We start from the raw sequence: 26,637 nt of genomic DNA, 5'->3' as shown, positions 1-26,637 counted from the left end.
TGAGGCCCTATGGGTGGAGCTGAGAAACCGGAAGGTATGACCACATTAATAGGGTTGTATTATGGACTACCCAATAGTTAGCGAGAATTGGAGGAGCAAATTTGCAGACAGATAACAGACAACTGCAGGAGACAGAAATTTGTCATTGTAGAGGATTTTAATTTTCCACACATTGCTTGGAACTCCCATCCTGTTAAAGGTCTAAATGGGTTAGAGTTTGCAACATGTGTTCAGGAAAGTTTTCTAAATCAATATATAGATGTACCAACTAGGGAGGATGCAATATTAGATCTCCTATTGTGAAATGAGTTAGGGCAGGTGACGGAAGTGTGTATCGGGGAACACTTTCCTTCTAGTGATAATAACGTCATTAGTTTCAACTTGATCATGGATAAAGATAGATCTGGTCCTCGGGTTGACGTTCTAAAACTGAAAAAGGCCAAATTTGAAGAAATAAGAAGGGATCTAAAAATCGTAGATTGGGACAGGTTGTTCTCTGGCAATGATTGATTTGTAAGTGGGAGGCCTTCAAAGGAGAAATTTTGAGAGTGTAGAGTTTGTATGTTCCTGTCATGGTTGAAGGCAAAATGAATAGGAATAAAAAGCCTTGGTTATCGAGGGATATTGGGACTCTGATAAAGAAGAAGAGAGAGATGTATAACATGTATAGGCAACAGGGAGGAAGTAAGATGCTTGAGGAGTATAAAAAGAATAAGAAAATACTTAAGAAAGAAATCAGGAGGGCTATAAGAAGACATGAGGTTGCTTTGGCAGTCAGAGTGAACGATAATTTTAAGAACGTCTGCAGGTATGTTAAGAGCAAAAGGATAGTAAGGGATAAAATTGGTCCACTTGAAGATCAAAGTGGTCGGCTATGTATGGAACCAAAAGAAATGGGGGAGGTCTTAAATGGGTATTTTGCATCTCTATTTACTAAGGAAACTGGAATGGAGTCTATGGAAACAAGGCAAACAAGTAGGGAGGTCATGGAAGTTATACAGATTAAAGAGGAGGAGGTACTTTCTGTCTTGAGGCAAATCAGAGTAAATAAATCCCCAGGACCTGACGGGGTATTCGCTCGGACCTTGAAGGAGACTAATGTTGAAATTGCAGTGGCCCTGGCATAAGTATTATGTCGATATCCACGGACCGGGTGCCAGAGGATTGAAGGATAGCTCATGTAGTTCTGTTGTTTAAAAAAGGCTCAAAATGTAAGTCATGAAATTATAGGCCGGTAAGTTTGACATCGGTAGTAGGTAAATTATTGGAAGGAATACTAAGAGATAAGGTCTCCAGGTATTTCGGTAGAGAGGGACTTATTAGAAAAAGTCAGTATGGCTTTATGCGTCATGTTTAACCAATCCATTAGAGCTTTTCGAGGAAGTTTCCAGGAAAGTGGATGAAGGGAAAGCAGTGGATGTTATATACATGGACTTCAGTAAGGCTTTTGGCAAGGTCCCGCATGGGAGGTTAGTTAGGAAGATTCAGTCGCTAGGTATATATGGAGAGGTAGTAAATTGCATCAGACATTGGCTCAATGAAAGAAGCCAGAGAGTGGTAGTGGAAGATTGCTACTCTGAGTGGAGGCCTGTGACCAGTGATGTGCCACGGGGATCAGTGCTGGGTCTGGCCCAGGTGCTGTTCAGTGCGACTAGGCAGAAAAATGGTTTGGCACAGTCAGGAAGGGCTAATGTTCTACGGTTCTATGGTTCTATCTGAGGTGAAAGAGGTGCTGTTGTGCCTTTTTTCACCACACAATTGATGTGAGGTCCTCAGTGATGTGAATGCCAAGGAACTTGAAGCTGTTCACTGTCTCAACCCCAGACCCATTGATATCAGTGGGGGTTAGCCTATCTCCATTCCTCTTGTCTTTGCGACATTGAGGGAGAAGTTGTTTTCTTGACACCACTGTGTCAGGCTGATGACTTCTTCTGTGTAGGCTGCCTCGTTATTACTTGAGATTTGGCCAAAAAATATAGTATACTCAGCAAATTTAATTAGCAGATTGGAGCTGTGGGTGGCGACACAGTCATGCGCATACAGAGAGTAAAGGAGGGTGCTTAGGACACAGCCCTGAGGGGCTCCTGTGTTGAGGGGCAGAGGGGCAGAGATGAGGGAGCCCACTCTTACCACCTGCCGGCGATCCGACAGGAAATCCAGGATCCAGCTGCACAAGGCAGGGTGAAGGCCGAGGTCTCTGAGCTTCTTGTCAAGCCTGGAGGGAATGATGGTATTGAATGCTGAACTGTAGTCTAATAACATCATTCTCACATAAGCATCCCTCTTCTCCAGATGTTTAAGGAGGTGTGCAGAGCAGTGACTATTGTGTCATCTGTTGATCGGTTGTGTCGGTAGGTGAATTGTAGGGGGTCCAGTGTGGGTGGTAACAAGCTGCAGATGTAGTCCAGGACCAGCCTCTCAAAGCATTTGCTTATTACTGAGGTGAGTGCGACAGGACTCCAAACGTTCAGGCATGTTGCCTTCGTCGTTTTAGGTACAGGAACAATGATGGATGATTTGAAGCAGGAGGGAACTCTACAGTGGGAGAGGATGAGATTAAAAATATCCGTAAATACACCTGCCAGTTGTGCCGCGCGCATCCTGAGTACCCGCCCTGGGATGCCGTCCGGTCCCTCAACCTTGCGACTGTCCACTCGTTGGAAACACCTGCGAACTTCAGCCTCAGAGATGACCAATGTGCAGGTCGCTTTGTCGGCTCTCCTCGGGGTCTCAGTGTTGGCGATATCGAACCGAGCGTTAAGAGACTTAGATCCTCTGGGAGACAAGCAGCGATGTTGGCAGCACCACTGCACTTAGCTCTGAAGTCTGCATTGGTGTACAAACCTTGCCATAAGCTGTGTGTGTTGTTGGTGGAGAGTTGTGCCTGAATACGATATCTGTATTGTCGTTTCGCTGCCTGGATGACTTTGCACAGATCGGAGCTGAATTTCTTGAGCTCCTGCTGATCACCGGCATTGTAAGCAGTCGGTGACACGGCAAGTGCTGTTCACACGGAACTGTTGATACAAATGTTGTGGTTTGGGAAGTCCTGACCGACTTCGGAAGGGAATCATCCCCCCTCTGTGACAATAACACACAACTGGGGGATGTTGTTATTACACAGTTGTGATAATAACAGCCGGGAACTCCCTTGGCAGCCGGAAAGGTTTACACAGCAGCACCAGGTACTCCAGATCCGGGGAACAAAAGGATTAGAGGGAATGGACATTACAGGGTTCCACCAAGCATTAATGATCATGAAACATACCCTAAATCCTGTTCTCTTCCCAAATGTGTGTGTGTGTGTGTGTGTGTGTGTGTGTGTGTGTGTGTGTGTGTGTGTGTGTGTGTGTGTGTGTCTGTGTCTGTGTGTGGGGGGGAGGGGAGGTGGGGGGGAGGGTGGTGGCACTGGATGACGACACGATTGTTGGTGACTGTAGGGGCCAATTCTGGATCTGCAGACCCGGGAGCAGTTGGGACAGAGGGGCAGCTGGGATGCAGGCGCTTGGGTAGTTGGATCCTTCTTGCATCCCCTCTTCTTTTCAGCAGTCGCTCTTCTGGGTTCCTCAAAATTCTTGGTTTTTCCGTGGATCAGCGGCTGCCACTCATTGACCTCCATATTTGCCTGAGAGAGCCTCTGCTTAATTTGGTCCTTGTACCTCCTGCGCGGGGCACCACGATCTCTCTTGCCCTGAGAGAGTTCTCCGTAGAGTACTGCTTTCGGCAACCTGGAGTTATCCATTCGAGACATGTGGCCTGTCAGACAGTGGATCTGGCTGAGCAGCAAAGCGGCTTCAGGGCCTGGAAGTTGAACATATAGAACTATGCATGTCTGTGTGATTATATGAAATATTAAACTAAATAAGTAGTGCAGAAATAGAAATTTAAAAAGAGATTAGTGAAACAGTATCGATGGGTCCAATGTCCATTCAGAAACCAGAAGTCAGAGGAGAAGTTGTTCCTGAATCGTTGAGTGTGCACCTTACTCCGATCCTGTACAGTAGTCCCCATGAACCAGACGGTGATGCAGCCAGTTACAATGCTCTCCAAGTTACACCTGTAGAAATATTCGAGTGATGTTGGAAACTCCTGATGAAATATAGTCATTGTTGTGCCTTCTTTGTAGCTGCATCGATATCTTGGGTCCAGGTTAGAAATTGAGAGATACTGACAGCCAGGAATTTGGAATTGCTCACTCTTTCCACATCAGATACCTTTATGAGGACTGGTGTGTTGTGTTCCCTCATCTCACCTTTTCTGAAATCCACAATTAGCTCTATTGACATATTTTTATAACGCAAGCAGGATTCAGCACTCCGTACAAGCATATGCAAATCCAATAAGGGGTACACATCACTGAACGAAAATGAAAGCTTAACCCATAAAAAATGAAGAAACTATCATAAAACGCTATCCAATGGAAGAGTCTGACTCCCCTCGGAAGACATCCACACGATCTGAGCCGACTAGATGTCGACAAGGAAGCGTCGAGCCCCTGGCTCAGAGTTGGAGAACTCTTCCCAGAAACAGAAGGGATCATTGTCGCAATACAGGACAAGGTTGTTAACACATGTAGTTAACAAAAATACAGAATAAACGACCAATAGGTTCAAGACGATATATGCTGAAAATTACAAGAGAAACTAGAAACAATCCGACTTTACAAGATCCTGCAGTAGTTTAACTGAATCTCATTACTTGCACAACCACAATCAAGTGGTGGACAGCATTCACAAAAACATTGCTTAAACTACAACTGATGAAAAACACCACAACTTACAGTAAGTACAAGCCTGCTCCACTTTTAGAGTCCTATCGGAGTCCTTCATATCATACTGCGTCCGATCATTATTTCAGATAGCGTAATCCATGATATACGTTCGGATGTAATTTTACAGAATCAACAAGCAAAAGCAACTTTTTAAATATATATAGCCATTCCAAACACACATAACTTACAGAAATGAATTAGTAAAAAAATGCAGGAAATATGTTGAATTAAAAGGACAAAATGAATGACTATGGAACACGAACAGGGTATTCGTTATCCCAATCGTAATATCATTAACTGGTATCATCCTGAAGGCTTTACAGAATAGTATTAATAAATTAGGCCCTCACAGCAATACTTGTGTAAATCTTCGAAAACCTTCAATACTATACACCACGAAAATAGTCTGAATTCTCCTATCAATTGAGACATGAGTGTCCTTGGCTATGCCTGTACCTCAAGTTTTACCAGTTTAGGCTAAGATGATGATGATGATGATGATGATGATGATGATGATGATGATGATGATGATGATAATAATAATAATAATAATAATAATAATAATAATAATAACTTATTTATAAAGCACCTTTCATCCAGACGATGCCGTTCTAACCGCATCACAACGGGATAAAGTGCAAACTAGAAAATAAAAGACAAAATGTGTCAGTCCTAATATACACCTTAGACTTCTGCACAGTACTGTAGTTTAAGGTGTTGAATTCTACAGTTTAGGATCATAGTCCCAAAAAAAACTCAACGCTGACCTCCCAATGATCCTTTGGCCTTCTACCTTATTGTCTGCCTGCACTGCATTTTCTCGGCAACTGAAACACTGTTTCCCTGCACTATTCTGTTCCGTTTTTCCTTGCACGACCTCATTGCACCGATGTGATGTAAGGATCTGTTCGGATCGCATGCAGAAAAGTTTTCCATTTTACAGTGGTGCATGTCACAATAATAAACCAATTTACCGATTGATTGTCAATAATACAGTGTCCCTTGGTTGCTTAAGATTGTTATACCCGAGGGGTTGGCAGTGCGGATGAGCTGCCACGACCAATGAAATGCTCTCAGTGGCGAGTAGCCTCTGTCCAGCTCCTGGCCTTCACATGCGGTTTAGCCACTAAGCCTGGTAAAGCGTTTCTTCTGACAGGAGAAGGGGCACAGGTGGGTTACTGATGCCTTACAGCCAGTCGCTTTGTTCATATGGGCTCATCAGCCGTGATTGGCAGCTCACCCAGGAGTAGGGAAACTCTGATCTCAAAACTCCACTGCCTTGCAACTGTACCCCTCATGGGAAAGAGATTGGGAGTAAACCCAGTGGGAAAATTCCTGACCTGGAGCCCCTAAGTCAGTGTTAAATGGTGTTCAACGCAGACTGGCATATCCTGCCAAGCTGTGTCAGTCTCTGCCGTTCCCTGGTGTTCATCAAATGCATGGAGAGAGGGAGCTTGCTACATCGGCAAAAGCTTCCTCTCCATATCGAAGTGTCCTGACTTGCAGGGGTAGGACATCCACGGTCGACTCTGACAGACGGAGGCCTCATAAGACAGCGCCCCACATCCCCACTGCAACGCTGATGAGTATCAGTTTCCAAGACTTCACCACCCTCGCCCACAGACACGATGTACATCACTGAGACAGACGCTTGCGGTTTCTTCCATTATCACAGATACCATCTTTCCACCAATCCTCCATCACTGCGATTGAAAACTACCCATTTTCATTCCTGTCATTCCGATGGATTATCGACCCACAACTTCACTGTGATTCTCCCCCAGATGCTGCCCGACTTGAGTATTTCCCGCATATTTTCTCCTGTTTTGATGCAAGAGCAGTGGACACCTGTGACTCCCCAGTGTTCAGCTTTGCCAAAATGCAGTGTCCTGCTCTCCATAGTTCCACACCAGATCAACATTAACATCCTCTGTTAATGAGGTAAACAATGCTTTAAATATAGTGAAATGTTGTTGTAATGGGAGTGCAGTCAGGATTGCAATAGAATATTCAAGATTCGAAAACGTTATTGTCATTCTAACTGTACATCAGCTCTGCAGGGCCGAATGAGACAGCGTTTCCCAGGAGCAATGTAATCATAACATAACAAACGCAACAATAAATAGTAAACACAACAATAAAAAGTAAAACAGAACAGCCACATGTCAGTTAAAATCAAGTTACAAGTGTCCAGTGCAGTTAGAAGTGTCCAAAGCAGAGTCAGATGGAGCAGCTATTTAGCAGTCTGACTGTCTGTGGGAGGAAGCCGTTTAGTTACTTTGTGGTTTTAGTTTTGATGCTCCTGTAACGTTTGCCTGATGGCAGAAGAACAAACAGTTCATGGAGAGGGTGTGAGGGGTCTTTAATGATGTAGCGTGTCTTCTGGAGGCATTGACTCTGAAAGACGTCCTGGACAGAAGGTAGGGAGACCCCAATAACCTTCTCTGCTCCCCTAACAACCATCTGCAAGGCTTTGTTGTCGGCAGCACTGCAGCTGGAGTACCAGGTTGTGATGCAAAAGGTCAGCACACTCTCAACCACGCCTCTGTAGAATGTAGTTAAGATGTTAGTGGGGAGTGATGCTTGTTTAAGCTTCCTCAGAAAGTGCAATCAGGGGAATGTTCACCTTCACAAATAACTAGAACCAGAAAATGAGGATTGGACATTTTCAGGGACATACGTTGCTGTCAATTCCGGTGTCTGTGAACAGAACTTTACTTTCTGTCCTAATATCCATGGAAGCATTGAATTTATTCACGTAATCTCAAACACTGAATGATGAATTGCAGTTATAAAGTTCTTTGTCAGATGAGCCATTTAACATTTTGAATATGTTCTCTCTTCCCATGGAAGATGTTCAACAGAAACACAAGGAGACTCTGCGGGCACAAACTGAAAAACTGAGAGTGAACACGATCCTGATGAGGGAGAAGGTGAAGGTTTTCCAGCTGGTTGATCGATACGCTGAGCTCACGGTCATTTCTACTGTTCGAGATCGGAGACTGGTGGAACATGAGCTGCTGGCAAGAGGCAGAGTCCACGAGGAGTGTAGAGAGAAACATCTCCGCGGAGAGCTGGAAAAAATCCGAACTGATCAGTTGTTCCAGAGCAGCTTTTCCCGGAGTAAATCCAAATCTGGGAGTTCGGCAGCAGTGGCGGGAGCCCCAGGGATCGGGAAAACAACAATGGTACAAAAGATTGTTTATGACTGGGCCACGGGGATAATATACCAACAGTTCCAGTTTATCTTCAGTTTCAAATTTCGTGATTTAAACATTATTAACTGTCGAATAAACCTGAAGGAACTGATGCTGGATCAGTATCCTTACTTTGGGAATATCCTGAGAGAGGTCTGGAAGAACCCAGAGGCATTGCTGTTTATATTTGATGGTTTGGATGAATTCAATGACAAAATTGATTTTGCTGACAGTCGGAGAGACCCAGAAGCTCAGTCCACATGCAAAGATCCTGAATTCAAGTGCAAGGTGTCTGACATTGTGTACAGTTTAATTCTGGGCAAGGTGCTCCCAGGGTGTTCAGTGCTGGTGACCACCCGTCCCACTGCGTTACATTTATTGGAAAAGGCGAAGATCAGTGTCTGGGCTGAAATCCTGGGATTTGTTGATGAGGAACGGAAGAAATATTTCATCAGACATTTTGAAGATCAGACGGTTGCGGAAGCTGTTTTCAATTATGTGAAGGAGAACGAGATCCTGTACACCATGAGCTACAACCCCTCCTACTGCTGGATCCTCGCCCTGGCACTGGGCCCCTTTTTCACACAAAGAGTCAGAGACCCGCAGCGAGTTCCCAAGACCATCACCCAACTGTACTCCTACTATATTTACAACATCCTGAAAAACCACGTCCGTGAGATTGAGAACCCCCGTGATGTGTTACTCAGGGTTGGTCAGATGGCCTTCAGAGGAGTGTCCGAGAGGAAGATTGTGTTTACAGATGGAGATTTGATCAAGTACAATCTGCAGCCTTCCCAGTTTCTGTCCGGGTTCCTGATGGAGCTTTTGGAGAGAGAGGATTCTGCCCGGAGCGTGGTGTACACATTCCCACACCTCACCATCCAAGAGTTTGTAGCTGCAGTCGCACAATTCCTGAATCCACATCCCGGGGATATCCTGATATTCCTCACTGGAGCCCACAATACCACAGACGGGCGATTTGAGGTATTTATCCGTTTTGTTGCTGGACTCTCCAACCCAATGACAGCTCGGGGCCTGGAGGAGTTTCTGGGTCCATTTCCTCATCAAACAACCTGCCGGGTGATTGACTGGGTGAAGGAGGCGGTTATACACCAGATAAATATCTCTGCTGGTGAAGATTATACAAGGAACCTCCTGAACACATTGCACTACCTGTTTGAGTCTCAGAATACTGGACTAGCTCAGGCCGCACTGGGATCTGTGGAAAAACTTTCATTCAGTGAAATGCCACTGTCCCCGATTGAGTGCGCGGTCCTGTCTCATGCCATCGGACTCTGTGATACAATAAAACACCTTGATTTTTGGAACTGCCGCATTCAGTTTGAAGGAATCCAGCGGCTGGGATCCGGGCTACACAAGTGCCAGGAGTTGAGGTAACCAGATTTCTGTCTCACTCTGAAATGTGAAACTGTTCCATTGTGTTGTTTCAATGCTAAGGAAATTGGCTAAAATCGGAGTAAATAAGTTTGGGAAAAATTGTGACAAATGACCAGTGGACCGGTCAGTAATTCCACTGGGACAGAAGGGTTCTGTGGGTTTTTTTTTCTGATGGGATTTGGAGTCTGCATCAGATCACGAACAACAGCCATTCGCTTAATTGTAGTAAATCACAGGATTGGCCGTGTTTCTCGCTCCCTGTGACACGTCCATTGACATTGCTCCTTCTCAATGTTAATGACACCCAGACCGACACAAATTGCAAGGGGGTGTGTAGGGACATCCCGCCATTTTCCCGTTGAGGGACAAAAGAGTGTGAGATGACTTTCCCAGTGAGAGGTTTAGAAATGCTGCTGTGAGATTGTCCTCCTCTACCCTTCCCTGTGAGTGACTATCTCCATCACTCCAACTGTGTGACTTTTCTCAATCCCAGATACCCAGTCACTACGTGGGCATCTTTTCTCCCGATTGTGGACCTCAGTTTAGACCAACCTCTCCCGAGGATCTACGTCCGCATCAGCTCCTCTGGTAGAAGCATCTTTTCTCAACACTATACTCCTGTGGGATCTCTGTGCACACATCCATTCCCACTGTTGGACCTCTCTGCATGTCTCATTCCTCCTGTGCATTCAGTTCTCCCTATACTTCTGTCGGATCTCACTTCCCCACCCCATTTCCGCCATGGGGGCTTCTCTTCCCACCCCCGTTCCCCTGTGGTATCTCTCTTCCACATCCCCATTCCTGCTGTGGGTTCTCTCTTCCCCGTCCTCCTGCCCCCTATGGGATCTCTCTTCCCCACCCCCTTTCCCCTGTGGGTGGTCTCTCTTCCTCCTCTCCCTTCCCTCTGTGGGGATCTCTCTTCCCCATCCCCTTCCTGTTGTCAGCTCTCTTCCCCGTCCTCCTCCCCTTGTGATATCTTTAATCTCCACCCCCATTACCCTTGTGGGAACTCTTCTCGAATCTCCTTCCTCCGGTGGGATCTCAATTCCCTCTCCCCATTCGTTCTTTTGGATCTGTCTTCCCCATCTGGCTCCTCCAGTGGAATCTTTATTCCCTAAGTCCTTCTTCCTGTGGGGATCACTTCCCCACTCCCCTTCCTCTGTCAGGTTCTCCCTTGCACATTCCCTTCCTCCTGTCGGGATCACTTCCCCGTCCCCCTTCCTCTGTCAGGTTCTCCCTTGCTCATTCCCTTCCTCCTGTGGGGATCACTTCCCCATCCCCCTTCCTCTGTCAGGTTCTCCCTTGCTCATTCCCTTCCTCCTGTGGGGATCACTTCCCCATCCCCCTTCCTCTGTCAGGTTCTCCCTAGCTCATTCCCTTCCTCCTGTGGGGATCACTTCCCCATCCCCCTTCCTCTGTCAGGTTCTCCCTTGCTCATTCCCTTCCTCCTGTCGGGATCACTTCCCCATTCCCCTTGCTCTGTCGGGTTCTCCCTTGCTCATTCCCTTCGTCCTGCGGGGTTCTCTCTTGCCCATCCCCATCCCTCCAATAGGAATCTCTCTTCCGCATTCCGCTTTCTCTTCTGGAGTCTCTCTTCCCCATTTCCATTCCTGCTGTGTAGAATCACTGATCCCCACCTCCTTCATCCTGTGGGATCTCTCTTCCCCATCTCCCTTCATCCTCTCGGGATTACTCTTCCTCTTTCCCCATCACCCTATGGGGATCCCTGTTCCTCGTTCCCCTTCATCCTGTGGGATCTCTCTTCCACATCTCCCTTCATCCTCTCGGGATTACTCTTCCTCGTTCCCCATCACCCTATGGGGATCCCTGTTCCTCGTTCCCTTTCCTCCTGTGGGGATCATTTTTCCCAGCACTTTTCCTGTGGTGCGGGTCTCTGCGCGCATCTCCCATGGAGATTTTCCCACCCACAATTCTTCCTCTCAGAGGGACGATCTCTCACCCTTCAACCCTGGCCCTTCCGACATTCTCACATCAGCAACACTATTCTAACTGTTGGGGAAGGAGACAGAATATGGGAAATTACAGAGTCACATTGACAGTAAATTACTGACATTCGGTAGTGAAATTTGACAGTAGTGGGAATCCCAATCATTGATATACTGAAGCGCTTCATGTTTCCAGAAATATCCGAATGACAGATATTCCCTCATACCCACGGTTTCAATCTCTTTGTTCATTAGTTTTTCTCTTTGTGTTTAGACTTGGGGGTAATGACCTGGGAGATTCAGGAGTGAAACTGGTGTCTACGGCTCTGAGGAACCCGGAGTGTAAAATACAGAAATTGCGGTAAGTACCAGACTGTTGGAGATTGTGTTTACAGTTACTGGGTGTCAGAAATTGAACATCAAGCTGATCAGTAATTGTGTTACTGATAAACACTGGGAATTTCTGATGTCTCCTGTCTGTGTGTCCTTCACTCTCACTCTCTCTCAACCCCAGGCTGAATGATGTTGGCCTCACAGGTTCTGGTGCAGAGGATCTCGCCTCCACTCTCCGTGCAAACCGTACACTTACAGATTTGAACCTGAGTATTAATAAACTGGAAGATTCAGGAGTGAAACTGGTGTCTGAGGCTCTTGGAAACCCGGAGTGTAAAATACAGAAACTGTGGTAAGTACCAGTCTCTGGGAGATAGTGTTTACAGTCACTGGGTGTCTGACACTGAACATTAATGTGATCAGTAATTGTGTTACAGATAAACACTAGGGATTTGTACCGTCTCCTGTCTCTATGTGTCCTTCACCCTCACTCTCTCTCATCTCCAGGCTGTGGAAAGTTGGTCTCACGGATTCTGGTGCCGAGGATCTTGTCTCGGGTCTCAGTACAAACCAATCACTGACGGAGCTGGACCTGAGATTAAACTCGCTCACGGACCGATCTGTCCCTGCTCTCCGTCGCCTCATACTAACCCTCCCGAGTCTGGCCTATATTGAGTGAGTATTCTTGTTAATGCTCAGTGTGATAAAATTTCAGTGGATCCTCGGGATCACCGGTGATATTTGTTTGTCAGCGTTTTTGAAATATTAACCCCAGTCCCCTGTTACAGTCACTGTTGTATCATTTGTTTATTTCCTCTGTATTCTTCTCTCTGTTTCAGGCTGTGGAGAAATCACTTCAGTGAGACTGGGGAGATGGAACTGAAGTATCTGCAGGAACTCAGACCTGGACTGACAGTGAACCTGTGAACATCTGAATGAGTGAACAACCCCACCCAAGGGATGGGAACATTTTGGTCGATTCCTCACCATCCCCTTTAACGACAATGCTTCAGATTTAATTCCCAATGGTTCTAACGGGTCACGTTTCCAACCAAGCACTCTCTGATGTCGGAGGTGTTTCCGCAGGCATGTAATTCCGCTTTGTGACCAGCGGCGCTATTTCTGTCGGATGTCCCGGTCCGAGAGTTCACTTAAGTGAGGCCTTGGGGAAATACACAGATAGAAGAGGCGGGGCTCAGTCTGGGACACCAGTGTCTGGGATGGGATTATCCTGAGAGAGAACACTTTTGCTCACTATGCTGAGGACAATACATTTAGAAGTCTGGCCGACGTAATGATGTTAAATTGATAAATACCTTGGTAGCGACCCTAGAACTTCAGCGATCTCGGACACTGTCCTGAGATGTGATTTTATAATCATCGGTTTCCTGAAGCGGAGTGATGGTGAGACACGGGACTGATTATTCAATCTGTTACTCGTTGTTACTGGTCAGTTAATTGTGTGTGACTCTTGAGTGAATCAGGAACAGCTTATTTATTTCCGCAAGTTAGCAGGTTACACGTTGTTTAATTTACATTTACATTTGTCATGTGTGTTGGCGCGTGGCCTAGTGGGCAAGGCATCAGACTAGTAACCTGAAGGTCACTGTTTCGAGCCTCAGCTGAGGCAGCGTGTTTGTGTCCTTGAGCAAGGCACTTAACACATTGCTCTGTGGCACCGGGGCCTAGTGCCCTTCCCTTGGACAACATCGGTGGCGTGGAGAGAGGACGGCTTGCAGCCTGGTCTCCCATCAAAAAACCCTGGAAAAGAAACCTTCCAAGGCGCAAATCCATGGTCTCATGAGACTAACGGATGACTATTATTATGATGAAATCAATAAACTGCTGTAACTTGATTTGTGTTGGACTTGATTTGAGCTTGCTCGGGAATCCCATCACCCACAGTGATCCAGAGCTTCTCGCAGAGGCACAGCTGAGGCGGAGGGAGGTTTGCTACCCAGGATCACGTAACCCGCACAGCACCCACGCTGATCCCGCGCTTTCCTCGCCCTTGCCCCCCTCACACTTTCATTGTTCCCGCCCCCACTCTTTCCTCGCTCTCGTCCCTTTCCGCGCTACCAAACGCTGTCTTAAACACAACACAGCCTAAACCCCGTCTTTTCTGCCATCCCTTTGCTTATCTGATAGTCCTTTAAATGTCTTGAATGTATCTGCCTCAATCACCAATCTCCGCAGTGCTTCCAGACACATGCATCTTTTTGTAGAAATAAAATATCCCCCGAAATCTTTTTCCACACCGTAACCTTGCCTATTTTAACATCTCTTAAAGGTTCCCAATGAATCTGCCTCTACCACCACCCCACACCAGCAGTCTGTGTAAAAAACAAAACCCTGCACTTCACATGTCCTTTGGAATTACCCCCATCTCACCTTTAAAATGAGTCCTCTGTTATTTGGCATTTCAACCGTGGGGAAAATACTGTCTGTCTGGTATATCAATGTCTCTCATAAATTGTATAAAATTCAGCAGATCTACTCTTAGCCTTTCCCGCTCCAGAGAAAACAACCCCAGTTTGTCAAAACTCTCAGTATAGTGCATGCTCTCTAATCCAGGAGGCATCCTGGTTACCGCCGGCTGTATCCTTCGCAAAGCCTCGATGTCTTTCCTCTGATGGGGCCACCAGAGTTAATTACAGACTAACTAGAGTTTTGTAAACTCTCCATGGTAGCATCTTTCCTGAAAATCAACCAGCCCTTATCTCATTAAGTAGCCTCATGTGCAGCACCTTGTCAAATACCCTCTGAAAAATCAAGTAAACCATATCCACTGACTCTCCTTTGTTGATGCTGATTGTTACATTCTCAAAAAATTGCAACAGGTTTCTCATTACGGAACCTATGCAGACTTTGCCCTACTTTTTCATGTATCCGGACACCTCATACTCCAACAGTTTCCTAACCATGAAGTAAGACTAATTGGCCTACACTTTCCTATTTTTGCCTCCCTCCTTTCTCAAGCAGTGGCGTGACATGTGTAATTTCCAGTCCACAGGAACCATTTCAGATTCGAGTAGTTCACAAAGGACACCAGTAATGCCTCCGCGATTTCTTTAGCTACTCTTTCAGAAATCTGGTGTGTAGTAGAGACTGTGTTGACTGGCTGCATCACGGCTTGCTACGGAAACAGCAATGGAATTGAACCGAAAATCCTACAAGAAGTAATGGATTCGGCACAGTGGTTCATGGGTAAAATACGCCAAACTATTGAGTAGCCCTGAGAGAGTGGGGCTGACAGAAACAGGCCAGTTTATGGATATAACTCTGAGAGAGTGAGAGTGAGAGACACAGGCCAGTGTGTGGATATGACCCTGAGAGAGTGGACAGAGAGCCCTCCCTCTCCCTTCCCCCATCCCACTTTCACTCTGCCTCCTCTTCTAGCTGGCTATCACCTCTCTCATGATTCTGCCTTCTTCTACTACCCATAGTGCTTTCCCCTTACATACCTTCTTCACCTCTCCTGCCTATCCCCTTCCTGCTTCCCCTCCCCCACCTCTTGATATTTCCTCTGATTGGCTTTTCACCTGGCACCTTCCACCCTCCCCCAACTTCTTTATAGGGCCCCTGCCCCCTCGTTCTTCAGTCTTGATGAATGGTCTCGGCCCGAAACGTTGACCGCTCATTTCAACGGATGCTGCCCAACCTGCTGAGTTCATCCAGCTTGTTTGTACGTGTTGAGTGTATAAATACGTCCCTGTGAGAGGAGGACTGAGAGACACTGATCAGTTTATTTATATACTCCTGAGAGAGTGAGTCTGAGAGATACTGGTCGCTGTATGTATATACCGCTGTGACAGAGGGAATGAGTGAGCAGAGGCTGAGGACGAGCTTGCTCCCAGTGAGGTAAGGCTGGGTAAAGTCCTTTAATTAATCTAATTAGCTTAGAAGTAGGTAATGGAGGCAGCAGTTAGGGCAGTCGAGTGCTCCGTTTGCAGTATTTAGGAAGTCAGGGCGAGCTGAATTGTCCCTGATGACTACACATGTAAAAGGTGCATCCAGCTGCAGCTCCTGACAAACCGAGTTAGGGAACTGGGGCTGGACCTGGATGAACTTCTGATCATTTGCGAGGCAGAGGCAGAAATAGACAGGAGTTTCAGAGAGATAGTCACCCCTAAATGTCAGGAGGCAGGTAGCTGGATGACTCAGGACAGGGAAGGGGAATAGACAGGAAGAGCAGATCACTCCTGTGGCCGTTCCCATCAACAATAAGTATACCGTTTTGGATACTGTTGGTGGAGCCGACCTACCAGGGACAAGTTGTAGTGGCCGCGTTTCTGGCACCGAGACTAGACACTCAGCTCAGAAAGGAAGGAGGGAAAAGAGGAGAGCAGTAGTGATAGGGGATACGATAGTTAGGGGGACAGATAAGAGGTTCTGTGGGAGAGATCGATAATCTCGGATGGTCTGTTGCCTCCCTGGTGCCAGGCTCCACGATGTCTCGGATCGAGTTCTCAGTATTCTCAAGAGGGAGGGTGAGCAGCCGGATGTTGTCCATGTAGGGACCAATGACGTGGATAGGAAGAAGGAGGAGGTCCTGCAAAGAGAGTTTAGTGAGTTAGGTACAAAGTTGAAGGACAGGACCTCCAGAGTTGCAATCTCAGGATTGTTCCCCGTGCCACGTGCTAGTGAGGCTAGAAATAGGAGATAATACAGCTAAATACGTGGCTAAGGCGATGGAGCAGGAGGGAGGGCTTAATGATTCTGGCCAACTGGGCTTCCTTCCAGGGAAAGTGGGACCTGTTCCGACGGGACGGTTTGCACCTGAACTGGAAGGGGACTAACATCCTTGCGGGTAGGTTAGCTAGTGCTCCTCTGGCGGTGTTTAAACTAGATTTGCAGGGGGAGGGGAACCAGAGTGTTAGAACAGATGGTGAGGTGGAGGAGGATAAAGGTTCTTGCGAGAACTGCTGGTATAGACAGAAATCAAAGGTTTGTATGTGATAAAAATGTTCTCAGGTGCCAAACTGGGGAAGAGGCGTCTGGCTTTCAAATAGAGAAAGATCGGAGACAGAGTGTGAAGGAGAATAGGTAGGTGATAGAGAAGGGACCGAAGGTTTGAGATGTATATTTTAACGCAAGGAGTGTTATGTACAAAGCGGATGAGCTCACAGCGTGGATCAGTACTTGGAGATATGATATGGTGGCCATTACAGAGATTTGGATGGCTCAGGGACAGGAATAGTTACTTCAAGTTTTTACATGTTTCAGGAAGGACAGGGAGGGAGGCAAAAGAGGTGCGGGCCTGGTACTGTTGATCAGAGATAGTGTCACGGCTGCAGGAAAGGTAGAAGTCATGAAGAGATTGTCTACAGATTCTCTGTGGGTGGTGATTAGGAACAGGAAGGGGTCAATAACTTTACTGGGTGTTTTTATCGGCCGCTCAATAGTAACAGGTATATGGAGGAGTAGATAGGGAAACAGATCCTGGAAAGGTGTAATAATAACAGAGTTGTCGTGTTGGGAGATTTTAATTTCCCAAATATTGATTGGTATCTCCCTACAGCAAAGGGTAGAGATGGGGTAGAGCTTATTAGGTGTGCTCAGGAAGGTTTCTTGACACAATATGTAGATAAGCCTACAAGAGTAGAGGCTGTACGTGATTTGGTATTGAGAAATAAACCTGGTCAACTGTCAGATCTCTCAGTGGGAGAGAATTTTGGAGATAGTGATCATAATTCTATCTCTTTTACCATAGCATTGGAGAGAGATTGGAACAGACAAGTCAGAAAAGCGTTCAATTGGACTAAGGGTTTTGTGAGGCTATCAGGCAGGAAAATTGGAAGCTTAAATTGGAAACAGATGTTCTCAAGGAAATGTACGGAAGAAATGTGGCAAATGTTCAGGGAATATTTGTGTGAAGTTCTGCATAGGAACGTTCCAATGAGACAGGGAAGTTTTGGTAGGGTGCAGGAACCGTGGAGCACAAAGACTGTAATAAACCTGGTCAAGATGAAAAGAAGAGTTTACGAAAGGTTCAGCGAGCTAGTTAATGCTACAGATCTAGAAGATTATAAGGCTAACAGGAGGCAGCTTCAGAAGCAAATTAGGAGAGCCAGAAGGGGCCATGAGAAGGCCTTGGCGGGCAGGATTAAGGAAAACCACAAGGCATTCTACAAGTATGTGAAGAGCAGGAGGATAAGACGTGAAAGAATAGGGCCTATCAAATGTGACAGTGGGAAAGTTTGTATGGAAACGGAGAAAATAGCAGAGGTACTTAATGAATACTTTACTTCAGTATTCACTGTGGAAAAGGCTCTTCGTGATAATAGTGAAGACTTGCAGCAGATTGAAAAACTTGAGCATGTAGATATTAAGAAAAAGTATGTGCTGGAGCTTTTGGAAAACATCAAGTTGGATAAGTCGCCAGACCCGGATGGAAAGTACCCCAGGATACTGCAAGAGGCGAGAGAGGAGATTGCTAAGGCAATCACTAGGGACGGGAGAGGTTCCAGAGGATTGGAGAGTTGCGAATGTTGTTCCTTTATTCGAGAAAGGAAGTAGAGATAGACTTGGAAATTATAGACCAGTGAGTCTTATCTTAGTGGTTGGTAAGTTGATGGAGATGATCCTGAGAGGCAGGATTTATGAACATTTGGAGAGGCATAATATGATTGGGAATAGTCAGCACGACTTTGTCAAAAGCAGTTCGTGCCTTACAAGCCTGATTGAATTATTTTGAGGACGTGACTAAACATATTGATGAAAGAAGAGCAGCAGAAGTAGTGTATTTGGATTTCAGCAAGGCATTTGATAGGTACCCCATGCAAGGCTTATTTAGAAAGTAAGGAGGCATGAGATCCAGGGTGACATTGCTTTGTGGATCAAGAACTGGCTTGCCCACAGAAGGCAAAGGGAGGTTGTAGACGGGTCATATTCTGTATGGAGGAAGGTTGCCAGTGGAGTGCATCAAGGATTTATTCTGGGACTCCTACTCTTCGTGATTTTTATAAATGACCTGGATGAGGAAGTGGAGGGATGGGTTAGTAAGTTTGCTGATATCACTAATCTTGGAGTTGTTGTGGATAGTGTGGAGGGATGCCAGAGGTTATAGCGAGACATTGATAGGATGGAAAACTGGGCTGAGAAGTGGCAGATGGAATTTAATCCAGATAAATGTGAAGCGGTTCATTTTGGTAGGTCATATATGATGGCAGAATATAGTATTAATGGTAAGACTCTTGGCAGTGTGGACGGTCAGAGGGATCTTGGGATCCGGGCCCGAGTCCATCGGACGCTCAACGCTGCACAGTTTGAATCAGTGGTTAAGAAGGCGTAAGGTGTATTAGCGTTAATCAATCGTGGCATTGAATTTAGGAGCCGACAGATAACATTGCAGCCATATAGGACCCTGTTCAGACCCCACTTGGATTACTGTAAACATGAGGAAATCTGCTGATGCTGGAAATTCAAGCAACACACACAAGATGCTGGTCGAACGCAGCAGGCCAGGGAGCATCTACAGGAAGAAGTACAGGCGATGTTTCAGTCCGAGACCCTTCGTCAGGACTATCTGAAAGAAACGATAGTAAGATTTGAAAGTAGGAGAAGCAGAGGGAAATCCGAAATGTTAGAAGATAGGAGGGGTAGGGGTGAAGCTAAGAACTGGAAAGGTGAGTGGGAAAAGGGATACAGAGCTGGAGAAGGGAAAGGATCATGATTCGAGGCCTAGGGAGAAAGAAAGGGGGAGGGGAGCAGCAGAGGGAGATTGAGACAAGCAAGGAGTGATTGCGAGAGGGGCAGAGAGAGAGAGAAAAATGGGCGGGAATAAATAAATAAATCTGAGATGGGGTAAGAAGGGGAGGAGGGGCATTAACGGAAGTTAGAGAAATCAATGTTCATGCCATCAGGTCGGAGGGTACCCAGACGGAATATAAGATTGTTTTTCCACCAACCTGAGTGTGGCTTCATTTTGACAGTACAGAAGCCATGGATAGACTTATCAGAATGGGAATGGGACGTGGAATTAAAATGTGTGGCCACTGGGAGATCCTGTTTTCTCTGGCGGACAGAGCGTAGGTGTCCAGCGAAACGGTCTCCCAGTCTGCGTCGGGTCTCACCCATATATAAAAGGCCACACCGGGAGCACCGGACGCAGTGTACCACACCAGCCGACTCACAGGTGAAGCGTCGCCTCACCTGGAAGGACTGTCTGGGGCCCTGAATGGTGATGAGGGAGGAAGTGTAAGGGGAGGTGTAGCAATTGTTCCATTTACAAGGATAAGTGCCAGGAGGGAGATTGGTGGGAAAGGATGGGGGGGGGGGGTGACGAGCAGACAAGGGAGTCGCGTAGGGAGCGATCCCTGCGAAAAGCAGAAGCGGGGGGAGGGAAAAATGTGCTTGGTAGTGGGATCCCGTTGGAGGTGGCGGAAGTCACGGAGAATTATACGTTGGACCTGGAGGCTGGTGGGGTGATAGGTGTTACGTACCCGTGACACGTGACAGTGGTGTACTTGTCACGTGACAGGTGTCGAAGCTATACTGCACTTGATGTAATGGTCTTGTGATGGTGGAGTGACGACATTTTCCCGCCAGTAGAGGTCATGTGACAGGGTTTTTTTTACAGGGTACAAAAGGAGGACCTCTCCCTGTGAGGAGGGGCAGTTCGTGGCTGGATTTGCCATGTTGACTTCATGCCACTGCGTAATTTAATGTTATGACGCAGTTTAGTTGAAAGATGGAGTTTTATTTAATTCCTAAAGTTTAAAAGGTCATTGCCAGCAGTTTCTTTATAATACTGCTTGTTGAGAATCAGTGGAGAGTGAAGATCGGAGTTCGGGAGATAAAAGATCGAGGAAAGTCGATTTCGACGGTGAAACAGGTTCGACCTTGTTTGATCCTCATTCGGAAGGAATTCGTTGACTGTACCCGTGTTAATCCCTGTGAAATAGCAGAAAGGATTGAATACAGTTTTGTAAAGGAAAGGTCAGTGCCTTTAAGCCGTTTCATTTTCCATCTTCGTAAATTCTCCGTGGGAAAAGTATAGTTCGACTGGGAATCGCAACGACACGACGTGAAGGAGAATTTAAATCGTCTTTAAAATGTCTCTCCCTTAAATGGACTGTAAGCATTTTGAACATTTGCAATACTACTTTGAAGAACTGTTTTTGCAACATCGCTTTAAGAACTGTTTAAGCTTCATTTCTTTAAGAACTGTTTAAGCTGCCGCACAGCAGCTGATTTCCGGTTACGTTAGTGATTTGTTTAATTTTGGGGGTTTGTTTTTCAGTGTTTAATAAATGTTTTATTTGTTATAAAAACCCCTGCCTAACTCATATATTTATTGTTGCTGAATCCGTAACATAAATATGGGGGGCTGCGTCCGAGATGAATCATTTGAGTTTAAATGCTTGTTAAATTTTGAATCGGTGTTTTGGAAAAGGGGAATACTCGTTTCTTTTGTTTGATTGGCTTGTGAGTGGTATTCGGCAACAATGAATATTGATGAGTTTCTGGCTTCGCCAGACGCGGAGTTGTTAGCGAAGGGGAAGAAAACTGAGGTGTCTGAGATAGCTAGTAGATTGGAACTTAAAGGTATTTTGAAGACTACATCTAAGGCTGTAATACAGAGAAAAACCGCGTCACACTATGTGGATTCGGGTGATTTTGATGAATCGATTTTAGAGTCGTTTCCAATAAGTAATCTGCAGATGCAGTTGCAAATCGAACAAATGAAGTTGGAGCGTTGTAGGTTAGAAGCTGAAAGTGAACAGAAGGAATTTGAATATGCAATGGCGGAATTAAGGTCTGGTAATCAGTCTTCTGGTTCTAGAAAACCGTTTGTTGCTAGTCAAGAAATTAAATTGGTCCCACTATTTAGTGAAACAGAAGTGGAAAGATATTTCCAACATTTTGAAACGATTGCTTAGATTTCAGAGTGGCCGAAAGATAAATGGTCAGTGTTGTTACAGAGTGTAAAGCAGATCAATTTTATACAGCTTTAACTGCTGCGCAAGCACTTCATTATGATATTGTGAAAAAGCATATTTTGAAAGCAGACGAATTGGTCCTAGAAGCGTATAGAGAAAGATTCAGAAGTTTGAAGGAGTCTGTGGAAAAAAACTTATGTGGAATTTGCCTATTATAAAGCTGTGTGTTTTGAGAGATGGGTTTCTTCTAAAAATGTAAATGGGGACTATGATACATTGAAAGAGCTGATTTTAATGGAGGAATTTAAAAGAAGCATCCCTGTTGAAGTAAGGACCTACTTAAATGAGATGGATACTGATACATTGCAGGACTCTGCAAGATTAGCTGATGAGTATGTTTTAATCCATAAGAATAAATTTTCTCAGTGCAGAATTTTTAAGTGGAAAAATAACACAGAGACTCAAGGTAAATCAGAAATTAAATCAGAATTTAATGAGAACGGTAAGGAGGAAGGAAAACCTGTGAAGGAAAGACAGTTTGGTCCTATTTGTAACTATTGTAAGAAACCTGGCCATGTAATAGCGAACTATTTCAGATTGAAAAAGAAAGAGAAGGAAGCAGTTCCAGATGCTTGTGTGCAACATACTGAAGCACCTGTAAAATTACAGCGTCCGATAAACACAAATGAGGTTTTGTTAGAGTTTGTCCAAGTTAAAAAGGGATATGATCATTTATAACTGAAGGGTTTGTATCCTTGAATGAAGGATCTACTCTGGTGCCAATAAAAATCCTTAGGGTTACTGGAGCTTCTCAATCACTGATGTTAGACTGTGTATTGAAGTTTAATGAAGAGTCTGATTCTGGTGAGGTAAATTATATAGGGAGTGTTGGGAGTGATTTTATGCCTGTACATTTGCATAAAGTAAATTTAAAGTCAGGGTTAGTTACAGGATTTGTTAAAGTAGGATTACAGCATAGCTTACCTGTGAAGGATATTTCTTTATTGTTAGGTAATGACTTGGCAGGTGGACAAGTTTTTCCTGAAGTGCATTTGACAATGGAGTCAGAGGAACCAGAGATGAATTCTAACACAGATTCTTCCAGTGTTGTGACTAGAGCTATGGCTAAAAAGATTGATGCGCAGAATGAGGTTGTTAATCATGACTGTTGAACTCAGGATTCGAGTTTTGAGGATGTGTCAGAGATTTTCTTACCTTCGTTGTTTGAACAAGATTCTTGGAGTAAGTCTGACTATGAAGATTTATCTCTGTCTCGGAAGGAGATGATAGCAGAGCAGAATAGAGACCCTGAGATTCTAAAATTAAGAGAACAAGCTCTACTAGATAGTGAAATTGAGAAGGTGCCAGTAGGATATTACTCGGAAAAAGGAGTGTTGATGAGGAAGTGGAGATCACCTACCATTCTTGCAAGTGAGGAATGGAATATTGTTTACCAGGTAGTTGTCCCTAACGTTTACCGAAATGAGATTTTGACTTTAGCTCATAGTATGCCTTTAGGTGGACATCAAGGGGTAAGGAAAACTGTGGAAAAGATTTTAAAACATTTTTACTGGCCTGGACTAAGAAAAGATGTGGCGATGTTTTGTAAAACGTGTCATACTTGTCAAATTGTGGGTAAACCAAATCAAGTTACAACAGTGGCTCCATTACAACCTATTCCAGCATTTGGTGAGCCGTTTTCTAAAGTTATTATAGATTGTGTTGGTCCATTACCAAAGAGAAAAACTGGTTATCAGTACTTGTTGACTATTATGTGTACTTCATCTAGGTTTCCAGAGGCAGTAACACTTAGGAATATAACAGCTAAAACTGTGTCAAAGGCTCTTATAAAATTCTTTACTTATTTTGGATAACCTAAGGAAATACAAACTGATCAAGGCAGTAATTTTATGTCTGGATTGATTCAACAGATAGTTTATAAATTGGGAGCTCAGCAAATCACTTCGTCTGCATACCATCCAGAGTCGCAAGGTGCCTTGGAGAGGTTTTATTCTACCCTCAAGAATATGATTAGGACATATTCTGTGGAAAATGAAAGTGATTGGGATGAGGGTATAAGTTTTGTTATTTGCGGTAAGGGAATCGGTACAAGAATCTTTAGGTTTCAGTCCATTTGAACTTGTATTTGGGCATAGAGTTAGAGGACCTTTAGCTTTATTAAAAGAACAGTGGGTTAGTAAGGAAATACACACTAATTTGTTGGACTATGTTTTGAAATTTAAGGACGGGTTACTTAAAGCTTGTAGCTTAGCCAAGGAAAATTTACAATTGGCTCAGGAGAAAATGAAAATTTGGTATGATAAAGAAGCTATGATGAGGATGTTTAAGCCTGGAGATAAGGTGTTGGTTCTTTTCCCAGTGCAAACGAATCCTTTACAAGCTAGATTTCATGGTCCTTATGAAATTGTGTTTAAAATCAGTGATGTGGATTACGTGATAAAAACTCCAGATCGTAGAAGGTCAACACAACTTTGCCATATAAATATGATAAAACCATATTATGAGAAACAATCTGATACTGTGACTGTTGTGGTTAGTGAGAATGAGTTTGATTTAACTAGGAACATAATAGATGATTCATCTGAATTTCATTCTAAATCCAACATTGCTTCTGTCAGGTTACCAAATCCAACCATTCTGGAAAATATTGTTGAGAAATTAGCACATTTACAGCTAGAGCAGAAACAGCAGATGAAGGGATTAATTTTTAAATGTAAGGATTTGTTTCCAGATGTTCCGAGAAGGACTACTATAGCTTCACATGATGTAGATGTTGGAGATGCTAAACCTATTAAGCAACACCAATATAGAATGAACATAGAAAAATGTGAACTTGCTGAGAAAGAAATTGAATATATGTTAGAGAATAATATCATTAGACCTTCTAACTCGAATTGGAGTTCACCCTGTGTTATGGTGCCAAAACCAGATGGTAGTATTAGGTTTTGTACGGACTATAGGAAGGTGAATGTTGTAACGAAAACAGACGCATATTCAATTCCTAGAGTAGATGATTGTGTAGATAAAGTAGGATAAGCAAAGTTCCTTACAAAGATTGAGTTATTGAAAGGGTATTGGTGTGTTCCATTAACGGACAGAGGTAGAGAGATTTCTGCATTTGTAACTCCATCTGGGCTATATGAATATAATGTTCTTCCATTTGGGATGAAGAATGCCCCAGGTACTTTCCAGAGAATGACTAACTCTGTGATTCAGGCATTGAAAGGTACAGATGCTTATATTGATGATTTAGTGACAGGAAACGATACCTGGGAAGCACACATTATTGCGGTGTAGAAATTGTTTGAAAGGTTTTCAAAAGCTAACTTAAATATTAATTTAGCTAAGAGTGAATTTGGACATGCCACTGTGACTTACCTTGGTTATGTTGTGGGTCAAGGTAAGGTAGTTCCTGTTCAGGCAAAAGTTCGGGCAGTTTTAGAGATTCCCACTCGAACGGGGAAAAAAACTCTCAGAAGATTCTTGGGAATGGTAGGATATTATCGAAAATTTTGTAAGAATTTTGCTAATGTTGCCCTTCCATTAACTAACCTTTTGCAGAAGAATGTGAAGTTTGTGTGGACAGTGCCTTGTCAAGAAGCATTTGAAAAATTGAAAACAAAGCTGTGTCAACAATCTGTGCTTAAGGCACCTGAGTTTGAAAAACCTTTTTCATTAGCTGTAGATGCTAGTGGTGAGGCTGCAGGAGCAGTATTAATGCAAAGGAATGAGGGTGATGAGGTTGATCATCCAGTTGCTTACTTTTCTAAGAAATTTGATAAGCATCAAAGAAACTATTCGACAATAGAGAAGGAATTGTTATCTCTTGTTTTAGATTTAGAATATTTTGAGGTATATGTTGGTACAACTCAAAAACCACTTATTGTTTACACTGATCATAATCCGTTAGTTTTTCTGAGTAAGATGAAAAACAAAAACAGAAGATTATTAAATTGGAGTTTGATGTTACGAGTACAATATTGTGATAACTCATATTAAAGGTAAAGATAATGTGGTTGTTGATTGTCTATCTCGATGTTGAATGTAAAATGTAATTTTTTTATGGAGTGGTTTTTTTTTACAATTGTAACACTCCTTCTGTATTGTGAGTTGTAAGATGTTATGTGATGTTATTGTATATTGTGTATGTTATAAAATTTATACATTTGTCGTTCTTGTAAATAATTTTTGAAATTTTTGTTCTTGTCAGACCAAAGATGTTTTTTTTGGAGGGAGGTATTACGTACCCGTGACACGTGACAGTGGTACCCTTGTCCCGTGACTGGGGTTGAAGCTATACTGGACTTGAGGTAATGGTCTTGTGATGGTGAAGTGACGTCATATTCCCGCCAGTAGAGGTCATGTGGCAGGTTTGTTTTACAGGATATATAAAGGAGGACCCCTCCCTGTGAGGAGGGGCAGTTCGTGGCTGGATTTGCCATGTTGACTTCATGCCACTGCGTGATTTAATGTTATGACGCAGTTTATTTGAAAGATGAAGTTTTACCTAATGCCTAATGTTTAAAAGGTCATTGCCAGCAGTTTCTTTATAACACTGCTAGTTGAGAATCAGTGGAGAGTGAAGATCGGAGTTCGGGAGTTAAAGATCGAGGAGATTCGATTTCGACGGTGAAACAGGTTCGACCTTGTTTGATCCTTATTTCGGAAGGAATTCTTTGACTGTTCTCATGTTGATCCCTGTGAAATATCAGAAAGGATTGAGAACAGTGTTGTAAAGGAAAGGTCAGTGCCTTTAAGCCGTTTCGTTTCGTTGCGTAAATTCTTCGTGGGAAGAAGTTCGATTCGGGAACCGAAACAACACGATGTGAAAGAGAATTTAAATCGTCTTAAAAAGTCTCTCCCTTAAATGGACTGTGAGCATTTTGAACTTTTGGCAATACTATTTTGAAGAACTGTTTTTGCAACGTCGCTTAAAGAACTGTTTAAGCTTTATTGCTTTAAGAACTGTTTAAGCTGCCGCACAGCAGCTGATTTCCGGTTACGTTAGTGATTTGTTTACTTTTGGGGGGTTTGTTTTCAGTGTTTAATAAACGTGTTATTTGTTATAAAAACCCTTGCCTCACTCA

At 44.2% G+C, this 26,637-nt stretch overlaps 1 protein-coding gene across 1 annotated transcript in view; it reads left to right on the top strand.

The window, feature by feature from the left end:
• Positions 1–13,501, top strand: part of LOC140723067 (NACHT, LRR and PYD domains-containing protein 3-like) — a 54,535-nt gene extending 41,034 nt beyond the window's left edge. Inside the window, exons 8-12 of the mRNA XM_073037690.1 lie at positions 7,625–9,362; positions 11,587–11,673; positions 11,827–11,997; positions 12,153–12,320; positions 12,485–13,501. Coding sequence (XP_072893791.1) covers positions 7,625–9,362; positions 11,587–11,673; positions 11,827–11,997; positions 12,153–12,320; positions 12,485–12,572 — 2,252 coding nt within the window. The 3' untranslated portion in view covers positions 12,573–13,501. The remainder of the gene's footprint in view (positions 1–7,624; positions 9,363–11,586; positions 11,674–11,826; positions 11,998–12,152; positions 12,321–12,484) is intronic.
• Positions 13,502–26,637: the final 13,136 nt, after the last annotated feature.

This window comes from Hemitrygon akajei, unplaced genomic scaffold, assembly GCF_048418815.1.
Source record: "Hemitrygon akajei unplaced genomic scaffold, sHemAka1.3 Scf000099, whole genome shotgun sequence".
Classification (NCBI taxonomy): domain Eukaryota; kingdom Metazoa; phylum Chordata; class Chondrichthyes; order Myliobatiformes; family Dasyatidae; genus Hemitrygon; species Hemitrygon akajei.
Note: the sequence above shows the minus strand (reverse complement) of the source record. Positions and strands in the feature narration are given on the sequence as shown.